A 25,574-nucleotide genomic window follows, 5' to 3' on the forward strand; every position below is an offset into this window, starting at 1 on the left:
GACATACACACATAAAGAAAACACCGTTAAAATTCTCAGAAATCAGTGAGGTATTGGGTAATTATTTGTATTATCACTGGTTGCTAGCCAATGGCCTGCTTTTTATTCCTTAATGCCTTTGGGGTGCATTGATTGGAATATATTCCAATTTAAGCTATAGTGGTATATCATATAATTGATTCTGAGGACGTTGATATCATCCACCTTTATTTGTGGAATTTATTATTTTCACTTTGTTGCTATATTACTGATCCTATGTTATGAAGTCCCCTTAGTTGAGGCTCCACAACCTGTGTGACATTTGTGTCAGTGTAGCAGAGCCACTCCTATTTTCATCCCTGTACAGAGGGTTACATTTGTAACGACAGCTCTCTGTCTATTCAAGTTGGTACTGGTTGCACTGCAACCGCATGTCAACACTTAACACAAAGGTGTGCATCATTGACCAGCTTGTTAGCTGTACTGGAGACCTCGATATGACTTGATAAGGATCAGTGTAGCAGTCCTCAGTGACTTTTACCTCACTATATATCACTGTAGCTATCTATGGCGCTAATAACATGCCCTAGGCTCCTTACTGATGCTGTCTAAAACACTACACTAAAACACCCCTCCCGACATGTTTCGCCACATGCGTGGCTTCGTCCGGCGATGTGGGGTTCAAGTGTGCGCGCGCTCGCTAAGGCCTCCCTTTATACACTGCGAGGTTCCGCCCATCCCTCCATCGTAGCCACTCACACATGACTTCCTCTGTCTATCATATCCAATCCAAGCGGGGCGTATCCTCTGACGTGTATGCTGTAACGTACAGAGCAGGATGATGGGGGTGACTGTGCGGCTGTGTCACACAATGTACAAAGCAGGATGATGGGGGTGACTATGTGGCTCTGTCACATATAACGTAAAGAGCAGGATGATGGGGGTGACTGTGCGGCTGTGTCACACAATGTACAAAGCAGGATGATGGGGGTGACTATGTGGCTGTGTCACATATAATGTACAGAGCAGGATGATGGGGGTGACTCTGCAGCTGTGTCACACAATGTACAAAGCAGGATGATGGGGGTGACTATGTGGCTCTGTCACATATAACGTAAAGAGCAGGATGATGGGGGTGACTATGTGGCTGTGTCACATATAATGTACAGAGCAGGATGAGGGGGATGACTGTGCGGCTGTGTCAGGAACCCTTCATGTAGACCCTGTTCTGTGGAGGTAACACAACTAGAATGGACGTGTGCGTAAAGTAAAACCCTGTGTCGTCTTGCGTTTCCTTACATCGTTCCCAGCCCCTTCAGATTTACCTGTTTACAGAACCTGCAGCGTCAAAGGGTGAAGTTACCCATGATGATCACAGGGCTAATGACGAGCACCAACCACCCTGTATATTAGTAATCAGCACTTATATAACGGCCTTTCCCGCAGCCTGAAGCGAACTGAATCTGTCTGCATCATATCCTGTCTACACAAGCCCGGAGCCCCGGGCAAACAAGGATTTCTGTTGTCCCATGAAAGATGCCATCAAGGTTGTTCCCAATAAGTCGCCTGATCCTCGGCTTGTGTAATAGGGCTTCAAGTCTCCGAATATAGTCACGTTGTGATGGTGTAATGGTATTTCTGGAGGGTAATAATATTACAGGTTATAGTCGCTAGAGAGGGGTCGTTGATCCAGGAAGTTATTCTGATGCCTGACTGGAGTCAGGAAGGAATTTTTTCCCCCTAAAGTGAGGAAAATTTGCTTTGTCTGGATCAACTTTGCAGGATAGCCTTGTAGAATGACAGGCTGAACTGGACAGACGGTATGTCTACCAATTCATATGATACTATGTAAAAATATAAGGGTTAACCCCGTGCAAGTTTGTTTTTTGTTACAATGTGGTGATATCAATATTTCATCCTCATTAAAACAATAAAAAAAACATAAAGCAGCTGAACTTGAACAAAAATCACTAACACTTGGAGAAAATTTGTAAAGTGTATTTTTATTTATGCACATATATAGCGCTGACATATTCGGCAGAGCTGTACAGACATTAACATCACACTGTACCCAATGGGGCTTACAATCTAACTTCCCTATCAGTCTGTCTTTGGAGTGCGGGAGAATCCAGAGAACAAGGAGGAAAGAGTCAAGTAATCACAACGGCCTCATTCACACACTTGTGTATTTTGGTCATTGTTTGTATAAGCCTGAACCAGGAACAGGACATGAACAGACACACGTGTAATGAAAAGATTTCCACGTTTTCCTCCTAGTTTTGGATTACAAATACTTATATAAAAGACTGATCAAAAATCACAAGTGTGAATGAGGCTTTAGAATAAGATTGCCGAGGTTGCTTATGCCAAAGGATAGCACCAAGTGTTCGATCCGAGAATTTGTTGGCTCAAAAAATGATTGTGAATTCAATTAATTACTGTTTTTCCCAAGTTCCACCACCTTTATCTTTATATACTGTATGAATGAAGACTGATCATCAATATTTCCACATAAAGTATGTTAAAAGATTTCTTAGGGAGTCCTTCCTTTTTTCACTATGTCCTCTGTTCATGGAAATAATTAATCTTCACTGCTCTGACAGAATACAAGGCTTTTCTTTTGTTCCTTATATCAGCAACAATTTACCTCCATGGATACCGCACCGGTCACTGATAACTTCAGGTAAATATCATTTGGATGTCTGGCTAATCCAGGTTGATTCAGCCCAAAAATAAATCTCCTTATTGGCTAAAATTGCTTAAAATCCGTCAAACCAGCTGGGTTCAAATAATTTTCCCCTTCCTTCTAATACAATTTCCACACATAGAAGATTAAAACACCTCCTGAACTGTGTGACTTCTCAGATGAATCCCAAGTTTGGCTTTAGTAATAAAACGTTTCCCACATTCGGAACATAAATATGGCTTCTCTCCTGTGTGAATTCTCTTATGTATAACAAGACTTGATTTAATTGTAAAACATTTCCCGCATTCTGAGCATGAATATGGCCTCTCTCCTCTGTGATATCTCTGATGTACAATAAGATTTGAATTATTTGTAAAACACTTCCCGCATTCTGAGCATGAAAATGGCTTCTCTCCTGTGTGAATTCTTTCGTGTAGACCAAGATCTGACTTATTGGTAAAACATTTATCGCATTCTGAACATGCAAATCGCTTCAACCCGGTGTGATTTTTCTCATGTTTAACGAGATTTGATCTATTTTTAAAACATTTTCCACACTCTGAGCATGGATAAGGCTTCTCTCCTGTGTGACTTCTCATGTGCATAACAAGTTCAGATTTATTTATAAAGCATTTCTCACATTCTGAACATGAATATGGCTTCTCTCCTGTGTGAATTCTCTCATGTATAACAAGACTTGATTTATTTGTAAAACATTTCCCGCATTCTGAGCATGAATATGGCTTCTCTCCTGTGTGAATACGCTCATGTCTAACAAGATATGATTTATTTGTAAAACATTTCCCGCATTCAGAGCATGAATATGGCTTCTCTCCTGTGTGAATTCGTTCATGTCTAACAAGATATGATTTATTTGTAAAACTTTTCCCGCATTTTGAGCATGGATACGGCTTCACTCCTGTGTGACTTCTCTTGTGTATAGCAAGACTTGATTTATTTACAAAGCATTTCTCACATTCTGAACATGAGAATAGCTTCTCTCCTGTGTGAATTCGCTCATGTTTCACAATATATGATTTACTTGTAAAAGATTTGCCACACTGTGAACACGAATATGGTTTCTCTCCTGTGTGACTTCTCTCATGTTTAACAAGCTCTGACTTATTTATAAAACATTTCCCACAGTCTGAACATGAAAATGGTTTCTCTCCTGTGTGAATTCTCTCATGTATAACAAGACTTGACTTATTGGTAAACAACTTATCACATTCTGGACATGCAAATTGCTTCACTCCGGTGTGATTTTTCTCATGTTGAATGAGATTTGATCTAGCTGCGAAACGTTTTCCACACTCTGAGCATGGATATGGCTTCTCTCCTGTGTGAGTTCTCTTGTGTATAACAAGGTCTGATTTATTTTTAAAGCATTTCTCACATTCTGAACATGAAAATGGCTTCTCCCCTTTGTGACTTCTCTTATGTATAACAAGAATTGACTTCTTAATAAAAGACTTCCCACATTCAGAACATGAAAATGGCTTCTCTCTTGTGTGAATTCGCTCATGTCTCACAATATACGATTTACTTGAAAAAGATTTGCCACACTGTGAACACAAATATGGTTTCTCTCCTGTGTGACTCCTCTGATGTTCCCTAAGTTTTGATTTAGTAATCAAACATTTTCCACAATCAATACATGAAAATGGCTTCTCTCCTGTGTGAATCCTCTCATGTATAATAAGACTTGATTTACTGGTAAAACATTTTCCACAATCAAAACATGAAAATGGTTTCTCCCCTCTGTGAATTCTTTCATGTAGGAAGCAGTTTGATTTATTTGTAAAACATTTCCCACATTCTGAACATGAATATGGCTTCTCTCTGTGAATTCTCTCGTGTTTAACAAGATGTGAATTATATATGAAATATTTCCCACATTCTGAACAGGAATACGACTTCTCTTCTGTGTCAACTCTTCTGTGCCCAAAAATTGTTGAGCTATATATAAACGGTTTTCCAAATTTACCATAGTGACCATCTTTCTGCCCAGTAAATGTGGTAACAATCTGTGATTGGTCAGAAGAAGGTTCCTTATGATTAGGAGCATTATATGATAGATCTGTACTGTGAAGTCCTGGATGGACATTATGGGTAATGAGGTTTTCTCCTGAAGAGCACTGCACGATATCTTTATCTTTTACTTTATAATCTGGTGATAACATGAACCTTCCATCAGAATTCTTACTGGAATTTTCTGTTAGAAATAAATAAAAAAAAAGCACATGGTCAAACACTTAGCAGAAGGTGAGGTGGAGGATGGTTTAGATGCCTACAGACATGTCTACCTCAAGGGAGTATAGTGATGACTTCTGGAGCTACTCTGGAGGTCCACGTCCAACTGCTCACCTGGTGTATCTGGTGCAATCACATTTATCCAGCACATTCTCACCCAGGTGTGTGATACAGACCAGTTTTAGTACAACATTAATTGCTTTGATTAGTATCATTTTGTGGTCTTTGTCTGTCCACTCCATGTTTATTTAGACCTTTCCAGAGAAAGTCAGTGCAATCATCCTGTCACTCATTTCAGTCCTCCACCTACTATTATAATGAGACTACCTTAGAGATGTATCAAAGCTGATGTAAAGGAAATCTGGTTGATATGGACAACTAAACCAGTTTTCCTTTACATCAGTTTTGATAAATCTTCCCAATTTCGGACAAAGCGTTACCTTTCTATTACAGAATGACAGTATGGCAGATTTAATGTTAACCCCTTAACGCATAATGCCACGCATGTACGGGACTTCTATGGAACAGGCTGCTGGGCTGAGCCGGCGTCATACATGGCAATTGCGGCATCTGTGAGATTAGACAGAGGAATGGGGCTACCTCTGCCTTCCGATCGGAGCCCCCGCATTGAAATCTCGGGGCTCTGATCAGTTATCATGACAGCCTGGGGCCTGCTGAAGGTTCTCAAGGCCATCATAGTTTAATGGCTGGCAATGAAAATCCCATAGACCATAATAGTTTTCTATTATGGTCTATGGGCCAAGTGATTAGAAGATTCCAGGTTCTAGCCCCCTAATGGGACTAAAAGTTATTGAGTAAAAAGTTTTAGATTAAAAAAAGAAAAAGAAATGTAAAAATACAAAAATCTTAAAAATTTAATTTTACATATAAAAATAAACAAAAAATCCAATGAACATAACAGACATCACCGCTTTTGTAAATGTCTGTACTATAAAAGCTTTACCTGAGAGATGGACGCTGTAATGGACAAAACCCCCACACAATTTGCCATTTTTTGTTCACATTATCTCGCCCAAACAATTGAACAACAGTGATGAAAAATCCATGCGTACCCCAAAAATGATGCCAATAAAAACTACAGTTTGCTAAAAAACAAAACTTTAAAAAACCACAACCTCATACAGGTCGGTAGACAGAAATATGAAAAAATTATGGCTGTTAGCAAATAGCGATGTAAAGGAATTTTTTATTTTTTTTCAAAGGTCTTCATTTTTTTGAAGTAGAAAAACGAAGTAAAAACTTTACCAATTTGGTATCGCTATAATTGTATTAACCGGTAGAATAAGAATGTTGTGTCATTTTTAGCGCAGTGGGCGTCGTAAAATCAAAATCCAAAAAACCGTGGAGGAATTGTGGTTTATTTTATTTTTCTACCTCACAAGTTTTCCAATACAAGACACGTTAAACGAAAAAAAAAAAATTCCTCAAAAAAAAATAAATCCCTCATATTGGTGTGTGACCGGAAATTCCTCTTGGAATGTGGGGAGGAAAAATAAAACATGCAAAAATGAAAATGGGCTTTGTCTTGAAGGAATTAAACACCGAGTCAATTTTAATTTTTGCGTTTCCATTGATTCCTCCCCACCTTCCAAGAACCATAACCTTTTTCACTTCTGATGAGGGCTTATTTTTGTGTGGCACTAATTAATTCATTATATCTTAAATTTCTGCCATGGTTTTTCAGGTTTTGTTTTTATGGTGTTCATTATATGCTAAAAATGAGTGACATGAAGATCTTACTCTGTGCCTCAGTGGGTCCTTAGGGGACATGTACATGTGATAGTTTGTACCACAGACTGCAATAATATACTATCATAGTCTATGGGATTTTCACAGGCTGACAGTCAGACTGAGCCTTAGGATCAGCTTTTCAACCTTCATAAGGCCACAGGCTATCATAGCAAACAATCAGAGCCCTGCGAGTTCACCACGGGTGCTCCGATCAGAGGGCAGAGTAAGCCCCTCCCCTATACAACCACTCAGATACTACAGGCACTACTGATCACAGCACATAAGGGATTAAAAGACTGGGATAGGTTTTATAATACAGACGATACCCACAGCTCGTGTTCCTGCTCCATACACCTATCGCCCCGGTGACTTACTATTAATGATAGGGGCACCAAGAGATAATATGGGAAAGTACGGCCAAAATGAAACAGTTTTCAATAAATATTGAGGTTTATAAAATACCCCATTTTGACGAAGGAATCTCTTTAACTAGATAAACTGGGTTTCCTCAGACCTCAGCCATTACTGCAGCTGTTCATCACAGCCGGTGTCCCCCAAAACCTGCTGAAAAGCTGAGTGCCTAGCCTGGACCATGAGAGGATGGAGAGAAGAGCTCAGAGAGGACTTCTGTGAGCAGTCACAGCTCCCTCCACTCCTGTAAATAACACAGGGGTCACTGCCAGGAGTGCTACTTTACTGCAGCTATGTGGTGGAGCTTCCCTGTCACGGATAATGGGGAGGGGAGGAACACAGAACAACAACAGATGGAGAAGGTCAAAGTACTAGGCCTCAAGGCTAGGGAGAGGAGAACGGTCCCCTCCTAGGAAACCGCTAAACTTGGCCCTGACTCCTGTCAGTATGTATAAACCCAGATGGTGGGAAAATACATACACCGGAACCTAAACCCTAGAAGCCCTGAAATGCCCTAAGGTAGAGACAGGGAATAAGACAACTTGTTCCTTCCAAGGTGAACCAGCGTCTCCCTGAGGCCTAGAAACAACAAAGCACAAGGGAACAACCAAATACAAATAGCAATACAACTTATCTGATAGAGAATGGATGAGCAGGAACACACAGCAAAGGTCCACACACCAACTCTTCCAAGTCCAGGCAGAGAATATTAACCTCATGGATAGGAATGTGAGACAGAACTAAATAGGGGAAGCAGTAATAACTACAAGGCTGCACCTGACCGGAGGTGTGGTCATTACCAAACAACAACACTGAGAATCAAGAGGCTGTCAGTTAACCCCACGTGAAGCCAGCCTTCCAGATCTTCTAACCTTCGACACGGGAGGTACTGTGACACTCACCTGAAGAAACCTCCAAAATTCACTTCCTCCATTCATTATTCCATACCTGTGGTCACATGGACTGGAATGTCCTCCTCCACCTCACTCTTACACGGGGGATTGCCTATCATCCGCTCTTCTTCATCCTCCACTTTAATATCAGTCACATCTTTCCCCTGATTTGTCATCTGTAACAATTAAGGACAATACAGCAGACAGGTGGGAAATCTAACAGATCCACATAAGAGACCCCCACCATCTATGACCCCTCTATGACTGCAGGACCCCCCTATATAGATGTGTATAGGGCTTAGCTCCATCTACCTGAGGGTTCTCTGGGAGCTTCTCCTCTGGACAGCCCTGGGAATACAGAGGACGAAGACATCTCTCGGGGGGATTTCTTTCTCTGAGTGCATCTGTAGGAAACACACAGGGACAGAATAAATTATTACATGTGATGATAAGGTGATGGGAATTGTATCTATGTGACCCTCAAAATCGACATGATGACTCCTCTCCTTACATTGATGATCACCCCATAAATCCATCTTCTCTGCTTCTTCTTCTTCTATAACCTCAGCCTTAATATCAATCAGATTTTCATCCTAAACAAGAAGAAAATGTAATATGATCTTTGGTTCCATCACTTTTAAATTCTAGTGAGACTTAAGCTCCATCTACCCGATGGTTCTCTGGGAGCTTTTCCTCTGGACAGTCCTGGGAATACAGAGGACGGGGACATCTCTCGGGGGGATTTCTTTCTCTGAGTGCATCTGTAGGAAACACACAAGGACAGAATAGATTATTACATGTGATGATAAGGTGATGGGAATTGCATCTATGTGACTCTCAAAATAGACATGATGTCTCCTTTCTTTACACTGATGATCGCCCCATAAATCCATTTCCTCTGCTTCTTCTTCTATAACCTCAACCTTAATATCAATCAGATTTTCATCCTAAACAAGAAGAAAATGTAAAATGATCTTTGGTTCCATAACTTTCTGGTCAGATTCTGGTGAGACTTAAGATCCATATACCTGATTGTTCTCTGGAAGCTTCTCCTCTAAACAGTTCTGGGAATACAGAGGATGGGGACATCTCTCGGGGGGATTTCCTTCTATGAGTCCATCTGTAGGAAACACACAGGAACAGGAGAGATTATTACATGTGATGATGGGAGTAGTATCCAGGTGACTCATGACAGCCCCCTCCCCCTTACACTGCTGATCACCACATAAATCCATCTCCTCTTCTTCATCTTTAACCTCAACCTTAATATCCATCAGATTTTTATCCTAAAAAAGAGAAATGTAAAATGATCTTTGGTTCAATCCATTTCTGGTCAGATTCTGGTGAGACTTAAGCTCCATCTACCTGATGGTTCTCTGGGAGCTTGTCCTCTGGACAGTCCTGGGAATACAGAGGACTGGGCCATCTCTCGGGGGGATTTTTCCTCCTGGATCCATCTGTGGTGACACAAGCAGAATATTATATATATCATGATAAGATGATGGGAGTAGTATCCAGGGGACCCTTACACCTCTATAATCAGGTAGATCTCTTCTTACCTGGTGATGTCAGAGGCCGGGGAGCCTCCATCATGGCCTCCTTGTACAGATCCTTGTGTCCTTCTATGTACTCCCACTCCTCCATGGAGAAATAGACCGCCACATCCTGACACCTTACAGGAACCTGACAACACAATGACACCGTCATCACCCAGACTCCTCCAGTGCTGTTACTGGAGAATTTCCCAGCATTCCCAGCAGTGTCACCTCTCCAGTCAGCAGCTCCATCATCTTGTGGGTGAGTTCTAGGATCTTCTGCTCATGTATCAGGGGGGGAGGCTCTGTGATGGGGGTCCTGCTCCACCCTCCTGACTCATGGATGATGGGAGTCCCCCCCGATGTCTTCTTTACTATGGTGTAATCCTGTGGATGGAGAGAGACACTTAGGGAAAGAAATTCCTTCCTGACTATAGATCTACACTCAGAATCCCTCCCTGGATCATGGCCCCATCATCTCCAGTAATCTAGTCACTAGAAGCTGGAATATTATTAAGGTACTAGCTAATGACCCGGCGTTGCTCGGGTATTTATTTATTGCAATTTTATATTAAATAACAGTGACTTTCACAATGGCTGCCTCTTTAACGCTGACAGCCCCTTTAACAGTGACTTTCACAGTGGCCGCCCCTTTAACGGTGACCGCCCGTTTAACAGTGACTTTCACAGTGGCCACCCCTCTAACAGTGACCGCCCCTTTAACAGAGACTTTCACAGTGGCCGCCCCTTTAACGGTGACCACCCGTTTAACAGTGACTTTCAAAGTGGCCACCCCTTTAATGGTGACCGCCCCTTTAATAGTGACTTTCACAGTGGCCGCCCGTTTAACGGTGACCTCCCCTTTAACAGTGACTTTCACAATGGCCGCCCCTTTAACAGTGACTACGGTGACCGCCCCTTTAACAGTGACTTTTACAATTGCCGCCCCTTTAACAGTGACTTTCACAGTGGCCATCCCTTTAACAGTGGCCGCCCCTTTAACGGTGACCGCCTAACAGTGACTTTCACGGTGCCTGCCCCTTTAACAGTGAACTCCACGGTGTACGCCCCTTTAACATTGAACTCCACAGGGCCTGTCCGTTTAATTGTGGCCCCTGCCCCCCATGCATGTAGCAGTGTAGTTGTGCCGTCATACATCATATGACTGAATATTTCAGGACCTGCGAACTGCTAAAACCTGTGATCAGTTGTTATGGCAACCTGGAGTAGGACCTGCGAGCTTCTATTGGCTGATAAGGGACATGTGACTGTGTAAATGGCAGTTCGGATTTAAAGGGAACCTGTCACCTCAAAAATGCATGTACACTCGCCCGCAGTACCTCGTAGTAGCCCGCAGCCTGTTAATAATCATGTTTCACCCTTTTGTCCGATGCTGCGTAAGTTTAAAAAAATGCGGTTTTATTCTCCATCAGCGCTATAGTGCCGGCCAACTTGAAGTCAAGGTAACCACGCCCCTTAACTGTCCCCTCTTGCCTGAGATTGACAGCCTGCAGTGTGGCCGCTATTCCCCAAGTCTCGCGCATGCGCAGGGCGCTCTGTAGTAGTGCGCTATTCCATCTCCTGCTGCCGCTGTTAGCAGGGTTTTAGCGGTGCAATGCGCATGCGCGAGACTCAGGGAATCGCGGCCGAACTGCAGGCTGTCACTCTCCAAGTACTTCTTTTACAGTCCACTGTCGCTTTTTTCAAGTTATGTAAATTAAATGCTTAGAATATTCGCGATGTATACTGCGCAGCTGCGAGACTTGGAAGAGAAGGGGTGGAGCAATCGTAGAGGGTGTGTCTTATTCATTTGTGGGCGTGGCTGCACTCCAAGAGTCAGAGAACGCTAGACTCATCTCTGAAGCATGGGGGAGACAGGACTATCTAAGAGGCATTAACATATATGGCGGGAACATTTATTTTAGTTTCTTTTCTGATCTGATAGTTCGTTAGGAATTGATTTTTTTTATTATTAATTTTTTTTATATTTTTTTGGGACTGGACTCAATACTCAATACTCAACTCAATAGATAGTGATACCTGATATAATAGATATTACTTTACATTCCCTATATGTTTACTTCATGTTTGGATCATTTTTAAAATGACATTTTAGTTTTTGGTTTTAGTTTTTGGGGACATTCCAAGGCTTAGAAGTTTGAAAGCAAATCTTGACATTTTCAGAAATTTTCCAAAACCCACTTTTTAAGGACCAGTTCAGTCACTTTGTGGGGCTTACATAATAGAAACCACCCAAAAATGACCCCATTTTAGAAACTACACCCCTCAAGGTATTCAAAACAGATTTTACAAACTTTGTTAACCCTTTAGGTGTTCACTTTTTTGGCAGATTTTACATTTTAATCAATTTTTTCCAGTAGCAAAGCAAGGGTTAACAGCCAAACAAAACTCAATATTTATTACCCTGATTCTGCGGTTTACAGAAACACCCCACATGTGGTCGTAAACTGCTGTACGGGCACACGGCAGGGCGCAGAAGGAAAGGAGCGCCAAACGGTTTTTGGAAGGCAGATTTAGCTGAACTGGTTCTTAGATGCCATGTCCCATTTGAAGCCGCCCTAGGATGCCACCCTACAGTAGAAACTCAAAAAAGTTACCACATTTTGGAAACTACGGGATAAGGTGCCAGTTTTATTGATACTATTTTAGGGTACATATGATTTTTAAATTGCTCTATATTACGTTTTTTGGTAAGGAAAGGTAACCAAAAAATGGATGTTTTGGCAACGTTTTTTTTTTTTTTAAGAACATTCATCTGACAGGGTAGATCATATGCTATTTTTATAGAGCAGGTGGTTACGGACGCAATGATCAAATATGTCTACTTTTTATGTTTGTTTCTTTCAGTTTTACATAATATAGCATTTTTGAAAACAAAAATTAGGTTTTTGTATCTCTATTTTCTGAACGCCCTATATTTTTTAAATTTTTGGGTACATATGATTTTTTGATAAATCATTATTACACTTTATGGGGCAAGGTGGTTGTTTTGGCGCAGTTTTTATTTATTTTTACAGCGTTTACCCGAGAGATTAGGTCATGTCACTTTTTTTTAGAGCAGATCATTACGGACATGGCAATACCTAAAATATATACTTTCTTATTTATTAAATTTTTACACAATAATAGCATTTTTGAAACCGAAATAATATTTTAGTGTATCCATAGTCTAAGAGCCATAGGTTTTTATTTTTTGACTGATTGTCTTAGGTAAAGTCTCAGTTTTTTTAGAGGGATAAGGTGACGGTTTGATTGGTACTATTTTGGGGGATATTTGCCTTTTTGATAGCTTGGTGTTGCAATTTTTGTGATGTAAGGTGACAAAAATTACTTTTTTTTTTTACACAATAATTTTTTTTTTTATGGTGTTCACCTGTAGTGATGAGCGGCAGGGGCAATATTCGAATTCGCAATATTTTGCGAATATTTGGGTGAAAATTCACCATATATTGAAGAATTCGCGAATTTGTGATCTCCAGGCATTATTTTCTTGATTGCTTGATTATTTTCGCATAAAAATTCGCATGAACTGGTATTTAAAAAAAATATTATGAATATATTTTGCGATATTCTAAATATTCGCGAATTTTCGAAGTGCCGATATTCGCAATTCGAATATTCGTGATCAACACTATTCACCTGAAGGGTTAGGTCATGTGATATTTTTATAGAGCTGGTTGTTACGGTCGTGGCGATACCTAATGTGTATATATTTTTTTATGTATTTCAATTAAGCACAATAATAGCAGTTTTGAAACAAAAAAATTATGTTTTAGTGTCTCCATGTTCTGAGAGCTATAGTCTTTTTATTTTTTGGGCGATTGTCTTAGGTAGGGGCTCATTTTTTGCAGGATGAGGTGACTGTTTTACTGATACCATTTTGTGGGACATACGCCTTTTTGATCTCTTGGTGTTTCACTTTTTGTGATGTAAGGTGTAATCCGTGAATTGTGTGATCTGCGCTTCAATATCTTGTGTGGTTGTCAGGCCTAGATATAGGGAAAAATATAAATATAAACTACATCAGAAAACAGTGTCTGTACCGCAGAGTCCAAAAATCTGGGCCTAATCTAGTGTCAATATTCTCTGTGTTTCTGTGACATATACTCCGGCATCAGAAAACGATGTCTTTAGCGGACTGTAAAAAAACTGCGCCACAACTAGTGACAAACCCATTAATATGAAGAAGGCGAGCACTAAGGGACGGGGAAGTGGGTGTGATGCTGATGGTGCATGCAGAGGCCGTGGCCCTGGGCGCAATGAAACTGTGCCTGCTGCCAGTGCACCAGAAAAAAAAACATCCACCATACCCAGCTTCATGTCCGACATAGCTGAGCGGCGCAGGACAACACTGTCCAAGTCAGAGCAGTGCGAACAGTTGGTCGGTTGGATTGCTGAAGATAATGCTTCCAGTCGGTTAAGCACCACCCTCTCTTCCACCAAGTCCAGTCTCTGTAGCCAAGAGTCTGGTCAACCGAATCCTCACTCTGATCATCCTTCCTCCCACCATGGAGAAGCTTGCCAAACGAGTGATCCCACACTCGGATATTCCGAGGAGCTCTTTCCAGCGCCACTGTTACATTTGGCCCTCGCGCCCAGCACGCTTGAAGAGAGACCAGAGATATTTTGCCCTGATTCCCAACCTCTTGAGCCTTCACAGTCTCAAGAAGATGACGGTGGTGAATGGCAATCATTCGTTCACCAGGTGGATGATGATGAGACACAGTTACCAATCACTGAGGTTGTGGTTAGGTCAAGTCAGGAGGATGAGCAGAGTGAGGAAGTGGAAGAGGAGTTGGTTGACGATGAGGTCACTGACCCAACATGGGAAGGTGAAAAGCCAAGCGAGGACAGCGAGGGAGGGATCCGCAGCACTGCAACAGGCTGGAAGAGGCAGTTGGGTTGCAGAAGGGAGAAGTCGGCCCACACAAAACAGGCCCGCAACCATTACACCGAGCAACCCCATGCGTAAATCAACCTTGCCAAGGGGTAGGTGTTCTGCAGTATGGCGCTTTTTGAGTTAAGTGCAGACGACAAAAGAGTGGTAGTTTGCAACCTGTGCAGTACCAAAATGAGCCTGGGCATGAACACTAGCAACCTCACCACCACCAGCATGATCTGCCACATGGCATTCAAGCACCCTAATAAGTTGGTCGAATGCCTGGGTCCACAATCTGGGTCTGCGGGTCACACCACTGCCTCCTCTTCCCCTGTGTTACGCACTGCTGGCCAATCTGTCGAAGGCGCAGGCCTGGATGCCCCTTGCCCTGCAAATGGACCTTTGCATAAACCATCAGCAACAACATCCACTTCCCTGTCCCAGCGCAGCATCCAAATGTCCATAACAGTCATTTGAACGCAAGCGCAAATATCCACCCACCTACAGGCCATAGCACTAAATGCGCGACTTTTGAAATTACTGGCCCTTGAAATGTTGCCATTTAGGCTTGTGGACACCGAGGCCTTCCGCAGCCTGATGTTCTCGGCCGTCCCTCGGTAAGCAGTCCCCAGCCGCCACTTTTTTTTCACGGTGTGCCGTGCCCGCCTTACACCAGCATGTGTCCCAGAACATAACCCATGCCCTGACCAACGTAGGTACTGGGAAGGTCCACTTAACCACGGACACACGGACAAGTGCTGGTGGCCAGGGACGCCATCAGTCGCTAGCTGGAAGTAGTGTAGCACTGCAGTGGGTAATCAGCACCAGGCCAGGCTGAAGTTGATCTGTTTAGGGGACAAACAGCACACTGCCGCAGAGCTTTGGCAGGGTATAAGGGACCAAACCGAGCTGTAGCTCTCGCCACTCAACCTACAACCAGGCATGGTTGTGTCTGACAATGGCCGTAACTTGGTGGCGGCTTTGGAGCTCGGCAACCTGACACACATCCCATACCTAGCCCACGTCTTAAACTTAGTGGTTCAGCAGTTTATCAAAACCTACCCCAATTTGCCAGAGCTACTAGTGAAGGCGCGCCGCGTGTGTGCCCATTTCCGCAAGTCGTCCACAGTTTTAGCCGGTCTGTCAAAGGTGCAGCAGCGCTTGCGGCTTCCAGCTCACCGACTGTTGTGCGACGTGAGCATGCGCTGGAACTCTAGGTTCCACATGTGGCCAGGCTTTGTGAGCAGCAGAGGACAGTTGTGGAATACCAGCTGCAACATGGTCGTCGCCTTTCGAGTCAACTGCCACTAATCACAAGCGAGGAGTGGGCATTGATGTCAGGCCTGTGTGAGGTTCTAAAAAACGTTGATGAATCCACACAGATGGTTAGTGGCGATAACGCTATTATCAGCGTAACCATCCCACTGCTGTGTCTATTCAAACGATCGCTGCTCACAATTAACCACCTCAGCCCCCCGAGCTTAAACCCCCTTAATGACCAGACCACTTTTTACACTTCTGCACTACACTACTTTCACCGTTTATTGCTCGGTCATGCAACTTACCACCCAAATAAATTTTACCTCCTTTTCTTCTCACTAATAGAGCTTTCATTTGGTGGTATTTCATTGCTGCTGCCATTTTTACTTTTTTTGTTATTAATTGAAATTTAACGAAATTTTTGCAAAAATATGACATTTTTCACTTTGAGTTGTACAGTTTATAGGACACATTAAAGGTGGAAAAAGAAATGATTTATCTTTGTCTCATTGTTTTACATCACAGAAACCTGACATTTTAACAGGGGTAATGTAGACTTTTTATATCCACTGCAAATAAAATTTTGGAATAAATTCTTGCATTTTAAAACTAGATTTGCGTGTGTACCATCTGATCTCAGATAGCACAGTGCTCTCCTATTTGTTCTTTCAAATCAAATATTATTACCCTCCAGGACTCTTCTAGAGAATTCCCTATGACTCCTTCCTCTGGCAGAGAGCTCCATAGTCTCACTGCTCTTACAGTAAAGAATCCTCTTCTAGGTTGGTGGAGAAACCTTCTTTCCTCTAGATGTAGTGGAGAGCTCCTTGTTATAGTCCAGTATCATCTAGATGTCAGACTAGTGGTAGAAATCCTCCCTCTAGGCCACACTCCGGCCATCTCCTCCTCTGCTTCCTCTCCTCCTGGGTACAACGTGCCTACTTACCTTCTCTTGGCTCCTACAACATGACTATTGGTCTCCATGATACATCACTGACCATACTGGTGGCTGATCTTCAGGTTCTCTATCACTTGGAAGGTCTGGAGGCCGTTCTCCAGGACCCTGGACTCTTCCTATCACTTCCTATGATGGATTCTCCTTCCCGATGTCTGACTTGTTACAGAATACAATAAAGAGGAGAGAAATCTAGAAAAGTTTACCTCTCCGCTCAGCAGGGAGATGATCTCCAAGGTGAGGTCTAATATTCTTCTGCTGATCTCCTTCCTGTCCATCCCTGGTGGTCATTCAGGAGAAGAGGAGAGACCTGGAGGAGTTGGAGGCTTCTAGTACTGCAGGCACCTTTATGAGGAGAGGCTGGAAATCCTCCAGGGACAAGAGCATTAGTGAGATCCAGAACCGCACTTACTGCTCCTGGAGAGACCCCGCATCTCAGAGCCCCCAGCACCGGGGATAAAGGGGAATTCTGGAGAAATGGCTGATACCAGAGAGAAGAAGAGGCTCCAGACACCACAGCAGTGACTACCGACCAGGACCTGCTCTGTATCTGCTGCACTGCAAGAGCTGAAGGACCTGTGATGATGTCACCGTCATGTGATCAGGAGGGGTGGAGCTCAGCAGTGGAGAAGGACCTGGGATGATGTCACCGTCATGTGATCAGGAGGGCGGAGCTCAGCAGTGGAGAGAAGTGGTAGAGAAGGACCTGGGATGATGTCACTGTCATGTGATCAGTGCAGAGGGCGGAGCTTTGCATGAAGTAGAAGAAAATGGAGAACAGATGGATTTATCGAGTGAAGGAGATGCTGGGAGTTATAGTCCTCTCCTACCTCCTCCTGTAATGTCCTCTGATATCACAGAATAACGGGCTGGACATGCTGGGAGTTGTAGTCCTATCAGCTGGGATAACTTTATGGTTTATAGTAGGACTCCCATCCTTCCCTCTCTGAGAAGTTGAAGTTATTTCCTGCCTTTTAGATCTTGTCTCTTGTTCCTGTCACAGATGGTCAGGAGAGGTCAGCGATATCTGATCGGGGGTCCGACACCCAGCCCCCCCGCCGATCAGCTGTATGAAGAGGAGGTGACGCTCCATGCGCTCCATGTCTCTCCATGTCTCACAGCAGATGGTCAGGGGAGGTTATCGATATCTTATCGGCGGGGGTCTCATCAATACTAACGTCTGCACAACCCCTTTAAAGAGGACCTTTCACGGGTCCTGACATTACAGTATTAGTACCTGGCAGTGTCAGGACGCTTTTTCACATTGGCTGCTCCGTTCCCCCGCTGTGCCTCCCGTTCACTTTTGCCGCCCTGTATGCTACTTAGCAGCATCGTTACAGGGAGGAGGAGACGGTCGGGTTTCTCAATGGGCGTCTCCTTCTCCCTGGCTGTGACGCTCTTCGCTGCGATTGGGCAGCTCCCAGCCAGTGAGAAGGAGACGCCCATTGAGAAACCCGGCCGTCTCCTCCTCCTTGTACCGATGGTATTACTCTACATACCAGGTGGGAAACCAGTACAGGGGGCACAGCGGGGGAACGGAGTAGCCAATGCGAAAAAGAAAAAGCACCCTGACATCTACTCATCGTTCCCTACACTGCCAGGTACTAATATTGTAAAGTCAGGACCAGTGAAAGATCTTCTTTAAGCCCCTAAAAGCTCAAATTAACCATTAAAGTTACAAGTATTCTGTAATGAGAGGCAGGCACCGAGCGCTTCTTCGCTGCCGGCGGTCCCCGATCTCTTGGCAGCCCGGATGCTCGCTGCGTCCGGCTGCGCTCCCCAGCTCCCAGCGTTCCCGTTGTCATGGTGACGGGGGACATGGTATGCCCGGCTGCTCTTCTCCTGCAGGAGCGGTGGGCATTCCCCGTCACCATAGGAACCAGGTGGGGCCGAGTGCCGAGTCCTGTCAGGGAGAATGGGTCATGTGACGCTGGCCACGTCACATGATCCCTTTCCTCCACTATTTAAACAGGCAACCTGCTGGCTACAGGTTGCCTATGATTTCATCTCTTGGGCTGTGTGAATTATATTCTATTACTTGTTTGACCTCTGGAATTGACCTTGTCCGTCTTCTGACCTCCCTGCTGCCTGCTCCCTTGTACTGACACCACCTCTCGGATTTGACCTCGGTTCGTTTTTGGATTTGTCTCCTGCCTATTCCCTATTGTACTGACGTGACCTCCCGGACTGACCTCGGCTAGCTGACCCGCCATTTCCTCCTCCTTCACAGGGTACCTCCATCATGTTGTTTCCCTGTCCATCCGTTGCTTACAGCACACGTGTGCCGTCTTTGCCTTGCTGCCCTGTTCTCTCTCTGTCTCTGTCCTCTCTACGCTGCACTTACATAGGTCAGGGACTGCCGCCCAGTTGTGCCCCATCGCCTAGGGCAGGTGGTGCAAGTAGGCAGGGACAGGGTTGAGGTTGGCAGTTTAGCGGGTGCACTTCACTCTACTTTCCTCTCCCGTGAAATAATTATAGGAACGCTCAGTAATTGTCTCGTGTGGTCGAGAAGTCAATCAGCGAAGAATGAGCAAACACTTGGATGATGGGCATCAGCAGCCGCATCTCCTGTGGAATCATTGCTGCCGATAATGAATAGAAGAAAGCGAGGGAGGATGGAATCGTTCCTCCCGCATTCAGGTTGCATCAGCCAGTGTAATCAGGCTTATCACCCATCGGCGCCCGCACTGTCCAAAGATCCAGCAGTGCAATACCGCCATTAGCGTTCCTCTCGATTTTCTACATGTTGGAGTGCCCTGCATTTCTCAGCATTTCTTAGAAAAGTATTTTTTCTGAGTAGATCTATATTCTCTTATGTGATTATGTCTGTATTCTTATTATTTAGGATGCCTTTCAGTCTGGGAACCCGGTTTCTTTAGGGAGCGTGTTACAGCGGAAGCTTCTGGTCCAGTTCACACTGTCTACACCGGCAGCGCTGCATTGCTTCTTTAAGAGCAGATTGCACATGGATATATAATTATTAGAGATTAGCAAATCAAAGCTGACGAAGTGGAATTCGATCCGAAATTTCAGGAATTATTTGATTCGCACTGAATCCAAATTTCCTCGCGCTTCGTGGTAACAAATCAAATTTTTTCCTAAAATGGCTGCTGCAAGCGTGATGACATGGAACAATCCTATTACACCTTGCTGCACTGACTGGGGACCAAATTATACAGCTCTGTAATTCCTGCAAACCGTTCTTGTTAGGGTGGAAGTGCTGTGTGATACCGCCATTAACAGGGTTATTACAAGGAAATATTTCTATGTCTTATTTTCCTTTGTGCTGTGCAGTTATATGTTCTAAAGCAGTTTTTGGCTTTTATTAGTGGTAAGAAAATGGCTTATTAGCTATTGTGTCGTGAAGTGCGAAAATGACAGCCCTTTTTGTTGTGTATTAGTGGCAAACCAAAAATATATTTGCCTCTTAGCGGTGCAGTTATATGATTGAAAGCCTTTTGTCGCGTGTATTACCGTAAAAAGAAAAAATATATTTGTTGCTCAGAGCTGCAGTTATATGTTCTAAAACCTTTTGTGGCGTGTATTAGTGGAAAAATATATATATATTTGGTGGTAACAAAACACCAGGCTAGGCCCCACAGCTAAGGAACAGGGAATGGTCACCACCTGACAAACCCTAAGCCTTTCCCTTACTGCTAACAACATGAACAAATCCCAATGGTAGAAGTGTTCATGCAGTGGAACCTAATCCCTGCTGCAACTGAAACAGACCCTCAGCTAGGGAACAGGCGATAAGACAACCGGTGCCTTGCAAGAGATGAAGGAACCAGTGTCTTCCTAAGGCCTAGCCAGGGAATAAAACAAAAGGGAAGAAAACAAGGATTTATCTCAAGACGGATTGGGAGCAGGAGATCCACCAAGCACCAGCAGAGAACTCCAGAAGAAAACTATAAACCGCAAGGGCTATAGTGAGAGTTGGAGATAAATAGCATCAATTACTGACTAACAAGCAGAACCTGCGAGGAGGTGAGACCCTGCCCAACAACACAACAAAGCAATCTGTCAGATAGGCTCACGTGCCGCTAGTCTGACAGACCTTCTCAGATCACATGTAAGGCAGGGCATGACAAGTACTCTTTCCTTCATCTATTCCAAAACTGTTCTGATAGATATTGAACTCTTCGCCATCTCCTTTTAGCATATAAATCCTCTTTGATGAACTTGCCAGGCGGTGGCTGTATGTAATCAGACTTAAGGTGAAGTAGATAGTTGGGGGTTAAGGGGTCCAAACTTGTTGGATCGTTGATGTTATCAACTGTAAGTGGACGACTGTTAACAATAGACATTACTTTATAGAATAGGGTCCTAAGTGAAGCATCATCTACTCTTCCGGCGTTCTTTTTCAACACTGAACTTAACACATTTCTCACAGTTCTGATTTGTCTTTCCCAAACTCCTCCTGTATGGCTTGCATGTGGAGCATTCATATGAAAATCACACTGTTTCTCTCTTTTAGCGCTTTCTTCAATTCATTCTTTGCTCTGACAAAATTACATCCTTGGTCAGATCTAAGCTCTCTGATGGTGCCTCTAATGGCTATGAAACATCTTAAGGTGTTGATGAATGTGTCAGTTGACATATCTTCTAACATTTCCAGGTGAATTGCTCTGGAGCTCAGAAATGTAAATATTAGTCTATATCTTTTGTACTCCTTGCGGTTCTGTTTGGTGATGAATGGGCCAAAACATTCCATTCCGCTATTAAGAAATGGTGGTGATGGGTTTACACGATCTACCGGTAAATCTGCCATTCTTTGCTCTTCGGTAGGTCTACGTGTCTTTCTGCAGACTACACATTTACTTATATACTTTGCTTCCTTTCACAATCCAGTAACCACCTTCTCTCAAACAGCTTTGGGTAATGCTTCTTCCTTGATGCAAGGATATGAGTTTTGGGGTAGAATTGCTGGATGCTTCACTCTGCTAGGTAACGATGCATTTTCCAGTCTCCCTCCCACCATCAGTATACCATCCTGCAGAACAAGATTAAGCTTGAACAATGGGTGGTTGTGTGGAAGCCTTTTAGGTTCTTGACTAAGTCTCTTCAACTCTTCACTGTAGTATCTCTGTTGAATGAGTCTTATGAATGTTTCTTCAGCTTTCATTCTTTCTTCAACATTCAACAATTCCTTCTTTCTGATTCCCTTTGCCAAACGTTGAATTCTATCTACTACATTTATGACTGTATTCCATCTGGCTAGTCTTTCAAGTATGTCATTTCGACACTTGGCAGCGGTGCTCAATGTTTGTACAACTTTTACTTCTGGATCCCCCATAGACAATTCTGTGTAACCTTTACTGGGCATGATTTCCTTTTCCCAAAGGAACTCTGAGCCTGTAAACCAATTAGAATTTTTCAATTCTGTTACATTCAGGCCTCTTGAAGCATGATCTGCTGGGTTCTGCTTTGTGTCAATGTGATGCCAATGTTCCGGATTTGTTATTTTCCAAATTTTCTCAACTCTGTTGGCGACAAAGATATGGAATCTTCGAGCTTTTTTTTTATGTATCCTAGGACAACTTGTGAGTCTGTCCAAAAATATTCTTCATCAATTTTCAATTCCAATTCTTCTCTCAGAAACGTGCTTACTGATGCTGAAACAACAGCTGCTGTCGGTTCAAGTCTTGGTATTGTCTGTATAGTGGTAGGTGCAACTGTGGCCTTCCCCATAACCAGGGCACAGTGTATATTTTCTTCTCCTATTACTCTGATGTAGGAGCACTGACCATAACCATAACTACTGGCATCTGAAAAGTGATGAAGTTCTTTTTTCTTGTATTTTCCGAAATCATGAGATACAAAACATCTGGGTATCCGAACTTCAAGTCTCTTATTCAACTTTCCCACCTTGGCCACAAATTTTCAGGTATTGGCTTATCCCATCCCAACTTCTGTCTGCATAATTCTTGCAGTATTTATTTTGCTCTGAGGATTACTGGGGCCAAGAATCCCAATGGATGAAATATAGAAGCCACTGCGGAAAGAACGGTTCGTCTAGTTGCAACTTTCTCCTCAATAGATACTTCAAAGAAGAACTGGTCGTTCTCTACATTCCATCCCAATCCAAGTACGTTCTGAACTGGAAGATGATGATAATCGAGATCTACATTCTTCATGGTTGCTGCACGTTCAGAGTCACTGATGGATTCCAGTACTGTTGTTTGAGATGAATTTGTGAAGGTGCAGGTTTCCTCTTGCGCATAACTCTTGGCTTTCTTTCACTAGTTTGATTGCAGATTCTGTGGACTCTATACTTATGAGACCATCATCTACATAAAAGTTTTTCTTCAGAAAATTTGCTGCTGATAGGCAATCCTTTTCATTCTGATTAGCCAGATACTTCATACGATAATTGGGGCAACCTGGAGATGATGCTGCTCCAAACAAGTGTACTTTCATTCTGTATTCTTCTATCTCTGTATCTGTATCTCCATCCTCCCACTATAGAAACCTCAGAAAGTCTCTATCTTCATTCTTCACATGAAACTGGTGGAACATCTTTTTAACGTCACACATGACCGCTACGGGATACTTTCTGAATCTGCAGAGTACTCCAGGCAGAGTGTTTGTAAGATCTGGTCCTTTTAGTAGATGGTCATTCAATGCAACACCATTGTACTTTGCTGAGCAATCAAATACCACTCTAATCTTATCTGGTTTCTTTAAGCGATAAACACCTTGATGTGGGCTGTACCACACTTTTCCTTCTTTAGGTTTGTTATTAACTTTCTCTGCATGTCCTTCTTCGAGGATGCCATCAATGAATTTCAAATAATCCTTCTTAAATTTGGGATCTCTTCCGATCTTTTTCTTCAAACATTTCAATCTTGCTAGGGCAAGATTTCTGTTATTTGGCAGACGAGGTCACTCTATAAAAGGTAAGGGCATTTCAAGATGACCATGTTGATTCTGCTGAATATTTTCTTCTAGAGTGTGTACAAACTTTATGTCTTATTGGGATACACTCTTTTCTTTACAACTTATGTCTACAAAGTCAGATTCAAGGATCTTGATTACTTTCGCTGGACTTACAGTTGGTAACTCTTGGACAGATATTCGATGACACAATCCTGTCGCCTGTCTTGAGTTTGCGATTTGCTGTTTTCCTCCAACAACACCCCATCCTAGATTAGTTTGAACAGTGTAGGGTTCACCCTTTCCTCCTGGTATTACCTTTTGTGGTACCGAGGCTTCAGGACAATCCTAGCTTATCAACAGTCCAACACCAAACTCCTTCAGCAGGGACATTTCATATGATATGACAGATACCCATTCATTGGCTCTTTCACAGGTAGGCATGTGATCTCGATCTAGAGGTATATCGTCTTTTGTATAAGCTGGAGGTAGATCTAATGTGCAGTTTGAATGAAGTCCTCTAACTCTCAGTCCTTTGACCCTTTTACTGATCACTGATCTGTCTCTCCCCATCATTGTGGTGAGTTTGAGCGTCACTGGTTCTGTAGCCATTTCTTGCAGATTTCTTGATCAATAAAAGTGACATCACTCTGGGCATCCAGTAGCGCATAGACGTATGCCTTCTTGTTCTTCCTTTTAGGTTTAATATGCACACTGGTACAACCATTGATGTGCCATTGCTTTCTCCTTCCCTCACTCTGCAAGAGAATACCGATACTTTCTTTCCTTCCTCATTATCTTTAGGTATTGAGGATTTATCTTTCTTTGGACGTTCTTCATGTAGAGGTATAGAATGGCGTCCTTTGCAAACGCTGCATGTGGCCTTTTTCTTACACTCCTTAGTAACATGGCCTTTTCTTAGGCATCCGGAACCCAGTTGGTTATCCAGCACAAATGTTTTCTTTTCTTCTGGGGACTTTGCCTTCAATTGTTGGCACTTATGTATGGGGTGGTTGTCTCCACAGAACATACGCTTGAAGGTAGTCTGAAGATTTGTTGGTTCTGTCTCTCTACTGATCCCAGTAGTGACTTTGAACTTGCTCTCATAGGTATCTGGACCTTTGCTGCTGTGTTGGTTGCAAAGCTAGTCTTATCTCTCTTGCAGGCCTTTCTTCTAAGGATTTTAAGACATAAGATGATGTTACCGTATTACATGCTATTTGTGCTTCCTTATTGACAAACTCAGAGAACTCTTCAAAACTTGGGAAGTTCTTGCCTAGATCTAACTGTTCAGTCACATAGCAATTCCATCTCGAAGCCACTTAGTTGGCATCCTGTGGTTTTCTAGATAGTCGTTCAGTACTTCCAGTCCTTGAACGTGTGAGATGGCATTGCTGCATGCTTGTAGGAAGTCACCATACTTTTGGAGTCTGAAGTGTTCTTTAGTACCTATTTTTTAGGACAGTTATTCAGTTTCTCTCTAAAAGCTCTTTGTACTAAGAAAGGAAGACCATATCTTGCATTCAATTTTTCCCAAGCTTGTTTGTAGGCTTCTTCGTCTTTTCTATATAAGTTACCTTCAAGAACTTCCTTGGCTTCTTCACCAACATATCTCTGAAGAAATAACTTTTCAACTGGGCAATGATCATTTCAAAGCTTGCCTTCCACTCTTTGAACTTCAGTACGTCTCCTGAAAATACAGTGGGTTCCGGAACGGGAAGTCTAGCTAGGACTGTTCTCTGTTGTCTTGCTGGGACAATGGTTGTAACACTCTCCTGAGAATTGCCGTGACATCTAGGAATAGAATCACCCGGTTCTATTTTCTCACTTATTTCTGAATTAGGTGAGTCCTTTTCTTTATCTTTTCTGGTAGAGATAGAGGGTAAATCCACACACCTTTCTCCTAACACTGAACTAGGCCTCTCTTCGTTTTTCTGAGCAGGGATGGAAGGATAATAACTTATTCTCTCACTTAATGCTGGAGATTCCTTTCCATTCTCATGGCCGTAAGTAGGAAAATAGGAGTCTGCTTCTTCACTTAGAACAGATTTGAACCTATGACTATTCTGATTCA

The 25,574-nt window shown here is 43.0% G+C and overlaps 2 protein-coding genes across 2 annotated transcripts in view; both read right to left on the bottom strand.

The window, feature by feature from the left end:
• LOC122935208 (zinc finger protein 397-like) overlaps positions 1-25,574 on the bottom strand; it is a 1,371,324-nt gene that overhangs the window by 53,594 nt on the left and 1,292,156 nt on the right. The gene's annotated exons all lie outside the window — the stretch shown is intronic.
• LOC122933825 (oocyte zinc finger protein XlCOF6-like) lies at positions 2,005-8,086 on the bottom strand. The gene is made up of 2 exons (XM_044288875.1): positions 8,030-8,086; positions 2,005-4,880 (listed from the first exon to the last, which is right to left on the bottom strand). Exon 2 carries the CDS (start codon positions 4,846-4,848, stop codon positions 2,812-2,814), a length of 2,037 nt encoding a protein of 678 aa, XP_044144810.1. The 5' UTR covers positions 4,849-4,880; positions 8,030-8,086; the 3' UTR covers positions 2,005-2,811.

This window comes from Bufo gargarizans, chromosome 4 (genome assembly GCF_014858855.1).
Source record: "Bufo gargarizans isolate SCDJY-AF-19 chromosome 4, ASM1485885v1, whole genome shotgun sequence".
Classification (NCBI taxonomy): domain Eukaryota; kingdom Metazoa; phylum Chordata; class Amphibia; order Anura; family Bufonidae; genus Bufo; species Bufo gargarizans.

What these genes read in the sequence shown, in the direction of transcription:
- LOC122933825 (XM_044288875.1), bottom strand. Translation starts at nt 4,848, where the DNA reads ATGTTATCACCAGATTATAAAGTAAAAGATAAAGATATCGTGCAGTGC.